Raw genomic sequence first — 5,816 nt, 5'->3', positions numbered from 1 at the left:
TTTTCTTCTTCAAGTGTTGAGGAAGAAATATTCTTCTCATTGAAAAATCTTCTTGTTTTTCTAGTGCAAAACAAGAAGGGATTTACCTAGCAAGTGATGGGCCTAATTTTGAAGGTTGGAAGCTTGTAGATTTGTCATCCTTTGAAGAGCTAAGGTGTTTACACCTTAGTTGGAGCCATACATCAATCCTTGTGATTGATAGGTACATTTCTTAACACACTATGAATGACATTTTGTTGTTTTTGTATTTGCTACACCAAGATATGGAGGTGGCCGAATTTTTTACTTAAAAATTTGATTTTTAAACTTCCGTTGTGCTTCCGGTCACCGTAACCGATCCCCTTTCATATTTCATAGCAGAATATAATATAATAATCACAAATAAAAAATAATCATCATGTCGCAATAACCAATAGATTCTTGAATGATCCACAAATTTCACTCGTAGATTCAATTACATTACATTACATTACTCATTTCAATACAAAATTGGTCGAAAAATCCCAGTCTGGTTTCAATAAAAATACAAATCAAGATTTAGGTTCAAACGACACAAATTGAAGGCAAATCGTAGGTAAACCAATGCCAGCAAGAGAATACTATGTTACCACCACAGGCGATGAAAATAATCAGCAAAAAAAAGAATGACAAAAGTAAAAGTCAATTATATACTACCAGTGGGGCACTTTTCGATGAAAAAATAGGGCCCCAGTATACAACCCCTAAACCAAAACCAACGTATTCAACTTTTATTCTTTGTGCAGCTAAGATACTCCATTAGAGCATGGGTGTGCTCAGCATAGTATTTCTAATTATCATGAAGTTGGAATCCTCATGTTACTTTGTTTTGTGATTAACCGACGAACTAGAGTATTCAGTTCCATTCTCGGAGGATGTTACCTCGGAAGAAACACTCAATGACAAGTTAGTATAATTATTTGCACCACTTTGTAAGATATTTGATTGACGTGGAGGGTTGCATTGAGGATCAGAACTGCCACGTCCTTGCCCCTCCTCAGCCAGTTTTCTAAGAAGGTTCCTGATGGTTGGGAGAAATTTGGTGGAAATTGAGAGTATTCCAGGCAACTAGGATATGAAAACAGGAAATTAATCAGATGAGCTTATCTCAATTCTTCACATAAAGAAAAAAGTAACAGTTGGTTCAAATTGACTTGTTTAAAGCCCATAATACAACCATAAAAAAACAAGAACATCTTATTCTGAACATCATTAATGCCAGCAGAAAGAGACTAGACACAAAAAATCATGTGGTGGTAGCTTAAAAAGAAAAGGTGACAAAATACTGCTCCAAGGTAATATGAAGTCAATAAAATAAAACAAGATAGCCTTCCAAATTTCAACGGAAATCTTCTCCTATATTCTCAATTAAGTTGCAGGACACCAGGACTCAGTAACTTTCTACTTGTCCGCAAGAAAAAGGATCGTTGCGAGTAAAGTTTTATGAACAAAAAAAGAAAAAAAGGATGTTTCCCTCAAAAATTTTGGCAATATGACCATTTGTAAACCAAGAAGGTAAAAATAATAACAATAAGAGACTTATTTCACTTACAACTCCATTACGAAATTCACCAGCTATGTCTAATTGCATCCAAAGGGCTTTTATAAGCAGATAAACAACGAAAACGACGCCCAAATACAAGGGATTCCTGCCAAAAGCAATGGAGGGATGAGTAAAATCTGAAAGAAGCTGAAGGAGCAAATAATAGTCCATACAGCCAACCACTAAAAAACTAAAATAATGGAAAATAAGAAGAAAGGAGGAACATAAGCAGAAAATATCCACCCATAGATAGGATTAATTAAAATGCGAAGAACCTAAAACAAAACTCATTCCCACTACCAAGACAAAAGGTAACAATAAGATACCTCAAAAGGGTCATAAATTCATTAAAACCCAAGACAACTAAAGCAATAATTGCCCATGGGGGAGGTAACCAGTTGTTACTTCGCCTGCTAGCTTCCTGAAAGTTGAGAAATAAGAGATCAGTGATTTATACCAGCACACAATCAATCCACGTCGAAAAATAAAATAAAGATGCATTTATATTTAATGCAGAAATCTGCTCCAGCTTTATAACATATGACACTCATCACGATATGATCAGCAGGCATGCAAGTTTACCTGAGCAGAGATTGCTTGAGTAACAGTATACTCGGTCTCAATTTTGAACTGCCGCCACAATGATTTACACTGGACTGGTGTTAACAAGGTTTTTGACGATGGAACCTGGATTAGGTAAACGTAACATAATTCAAGAATTGGTGCATGGTGGATACAACACATGTTCACAGACCCACTGAAAAGCCACAAATTTCCTCAATCCACATGCTTAAAGAAAATACACAGTTTAGATATAGCTTAGGAGAAAAATAGTTATAAATAGAAAGTTCAAATCAAAATGAAGCTTAGAGTCTTACAAAAATAAGTTTCCATTCTATTTCCTAGAGAGTCTATTTGACAATAAGTTAACGAAAGAACATCGACTAAACCTACTATATTCATGCCAAAGGACACAAAACATATCAAAGACTATAATAAATTGTTATGACACTCTTGATGTATGAGCAATACATAGAAAATGAACATACCATTGTCACAATCCAATACAAAATAAAACATAGTTAATATATCAATTATTCGTTCAAGGGTAACTTGCCACGAAAACCCCAAAAGTGTTGTTAGTCAAACTAGCGTATACCTTATTGTGTATCTTTTCTGTGTCAGTCTTTATCATTTATTAGAATATATTTTTAGTCCTGTATCTTAGGCTGATTTGTTGGCCCCTAATTTTGGGGATCTTGCTGTATCAGTTCCTATTATTTAGGAATTAGCTGTACACTAATGTGTATTTATGGACTGTGTTCTTCTATTGTGAATAATACGATTAGTGTTATTATTCACAATAGAAGAACACAGTCCATAAATACACATTAGTGTACAGCTAATTCCTAAATAATAGGAACTGATACAGCAAGATCCCCAAAATTAGGGGCCAACAAATCAGCCTAAGATACAGGACTAAAAATATATTCTAATAAATGATAAAGACTGACACAGAAAAGATACACAATAAGGTATACGCTAGTTTGACTAACAACACTTTTGGGGTTTTCGTGGCAAGTTACCCTTGAACGAATAATTGATATATTAACTATGTTTTATTTTGTATTGGATTGTGACAATGGTATGTTCATTTTCTATGTATTGCTCATACATCAAGAGTGTCATAACAATTTATTATAGTCTTTGATATGTTTTGTGTCCTTTGGCATGAATATAGTAGGTTTAGTCGATGTTCTTTCGTTAACTTATTGTCAAATAGACTCTCTAGGAAATAGAATGGAAACTTATTTTTGTAAGACTCTAAGCTTCATTTTGATTTGAACTTTCTATTTATAACTATTTTTCTCCTAAGCTATATCTAAACTGTGTATTTTCTTTAAGCATGTGGATTGAGGAAATTTGTGGCTTTTCAGTGGGTCTGTGAACATGTGTTGTATCCACCATGCACCAATTCTTGAATTATGTTACGTTTACCTAATCCAGGTTCCATCGTCAAAAACCTTGTTAACACCAGTCCAGTGTAAATCATTGTGGCGGCAGTTCAAAATTGAGACCGAGTATACTGTTACTCAAGCAATCTCTGCTCAGGTAAACTTGCATGCCTGCTGATCATATCGTGATGAGTGTCATATGTTATAAAGCTGGAGCAGATTTCTGCATTAAATATAAATGCATCTTTATTTTATTTTTCGACGTGGATTGATTGTGTGCTGGTATAAATCACTGATCTCTTATTTCTCAACTTTCAGGAAGCTAGCAGGCGAAGTAACAACTGGTTACCTCCCCCATGGGCAATTATTGCTTTAGTTGTCTTGGGTTTTAATGAATTTATGACCCTTTTGAGGTATCTTATTGTTACCTTTTGTCTTGGTAGTGGGAATGAGTTTTGTTTTAGGTTCTTCGCATTTTAATTAATCCTATCTATGGGTGGATATTTTCTGCTTATGTTCCTCCTTTCTTCTTATTTTCCATTATTTTAGTTTTTTAGTGGTTGGCTGTATGGACTATTATTTGCTCCTTCAGCTTCTTTCAGATTTTACTCATCCCTCCATTGCTTTTGGCAGGAATCCCTTGTATTTGGGCGTCGTTTTCGTTGTTTATCTGCTTATAAAAGCCCTTTGGATGCAATTAGACATAGCTGGTGAATTTCGTAATGGAGTTGTAAGTGAAATAAGTCTCTTATTGTTATTATTTTTACCTTCTTGGTTTACAAATGGTCATATTGCCAAAATTTTTGAGGGAAACATCCTTTTTTTCTTTTTTTGTTCATAAAACTTTACTCGCAACGATCCTTTTTCTTGCGGACAAGTAGAAAGTTACTGAGTCCTGGTGTCCTGCAACTTAATTGAGAATATAGGAGAAGATTTCCGTTGAAATTTGGAAGGCTATCTTGTTTTATTTTATTGACTTCATATTACCTTGGAGCAGTATTTTGTCACCTTTTCTTTTTAAGCTACCACCACATGATTTTTTGTGTCTAGTCTCTTTCTGCTGGCATTAATGATGTTCAGAATAAGATGTTCTTGTTTTTTTATGGTTGTATTATGGGCTTTAAACAAGTCAATTTGAACCAACTGTTACTTTTTTCTTTATGTGAAGAATTGAGATAAGCTCATCTGATTAATTTCCTGTTTTCATATCCTAGTTGCCTGGAATACTCTCAATTTCCACCAAATTTCTCCCAACCATCAGGAACCTTCTTAGAAAACTGGCTGAGGAGGGGCAAGGACGTGGCAGTTCTGATCCTCAATGCAACCCTCCACGTCAATCAAATATCTTACAAAGTGGTGCAAATAATTATACTAACTTGTCATTGAGTGTTTCTTCCGAGGTAACATCCTCCGAGAATGGAACTGAATACTCTAGTTCGTCGGTTAATCACAAAACAAAGTAACATGAGGATTCCAACTTCATGATAATTAGAAATACTATGCTGAGCACACCCATGCTCTAATGGAGTATCTTAGCTGCACAAAGAATAAAAGTTGAATACGTTGGTTTTGGTTTAGGGGTTGTATACTGGGGCCCTATTTTTTCATCGAAAAGTGCCCCACTGGTAGTATATAATTGACTTTTACTTTTGTCATTCTTTTTTTTGCTGATTATTTTCATCGCCTGTGGTGGTAACATAGTATTCTCTTGCTGGCATTGGTTTACCTACGATTTGCCTTCAATTTGTGTCGTTTGAACCTAAATCTTGATTTGTATTTTTATTGAAACCAGACTGGGATTTTTCGACCAATTTTGTATTGAAATGAGTAATGTAATGTAATGTAATTGAATCTACGAGTGAAATTTGTGGATCATTCAAGAATCTATTGGTTATTGCGACATGATGATTATTTTTTATTTGTGATTATTATATTATATTCTGCTATGAAATATGAAAGGGGATCGGTTACGGTGACCGGAAGCACAACGGAAGTTTAAAAATCAAATTTTTAAGTAAAAATTTCGGCCACCTCCATATCTTGGTGTAGCAAATACAAAAACAACAAAATGACATTCATAGTGTGTTAAGAAATGTACCTATCAATCACAAGGATTGATGTATGGCTCCAACTAAGGTGTAAACACCTTAGCTCTTCAAAGGATGACAAATCTACAAGCTTCCAACCTTCAAAATTAGGCCCACCACTTGCTAGGTAAATCCCTTCTTGTTTTGCACTAGAAAAACAAGAAGATTTTTCAATGAGAAGAATATTTCTTCCTCAACACTTGAAGAAGAAAA

At 34.7% G+C, this 5,816-nt stretch overlaps 2 protein-coding genes across 2 annotated transcripts in view; one reads left to right on the top strand and one right to left on the bottom strand.

Annotated features, from left to right (window-relative positions):
- Positions 1 to 425: 425 nt before the first annotated feature.
- LOC140991645 (protein ROOT HAIR DEFECTIVE 3 homolog 1-like) overlaps positions 426 to 5,816 on the bottom strand; it is a 13,518-nt gene continuing 8,127 nt past the window's right edge. Inside the window, exons 20-23 of the mRNA XM_073461729.1 lie at positions 2,144 to 2,248; positions 1,888 to 1,982; positions 1,571 to 1,667; positions 426 to 1,086 (exon numbers count right to left, since the gene is read on the bottom strand). Of these exons, the coding sequence (XP_073317830.1) occupies positions 838 to 1,086; positions 1,571 to 1,667; positions 1,888 to 1,982; positions 2,144 to 2,248 (546 nt within the window). The 3' untranslated portion in view covers positions 426 to 837. The remainder of the gene's footprint in view (positions 1,087 to 1,570; positions 1,668 to 1,887; positions 1,983 to 2,143; positions 2,249 to 5,816) is intronic.
- LOC140991699 (protein ROOT HAIR DEFECTIVE 3-like) lies at positions 3,271 to 5,391 on the top strand. Its single transcript, XM_073461812.1, has 4 exons — positions 3,271 to 3,673; positions 3,835 to 3,929; positions 4,150 to 4,246; positions 4,731 to 5,391. Exons 1-4 carry the CDS (start codon positions 3,512 to 3,514, stop codon positions 4,977 to 4,979), a joined length of 603 nt encoding a protein of 200 aa, XP_073317913.1. The 5' UTR covers positions 3,271 to 3,511; the 3' UTR covers positions 4,980 to 5,391.

Source organism: Primulina huaijiensis, chromosome 13, assembly GCF_012295235.1.
Source record: "Primulina huaijiensis isolate GDHJ02 chromosome 13, ASM1229523v2, whole genome shotgun sequence".
Taxonomy (NCBI): Eukaryota; Viridiplantae; Streptophyta; class Magnoliopsida; order Lamiales; family Gesneriaceae; genus Primulina; species Primulina huaijiensis.
Note: the sequence above shows the minus strand (reverse complement) of the source record. Positions and strands in the feature narration are given on the sequence as shown.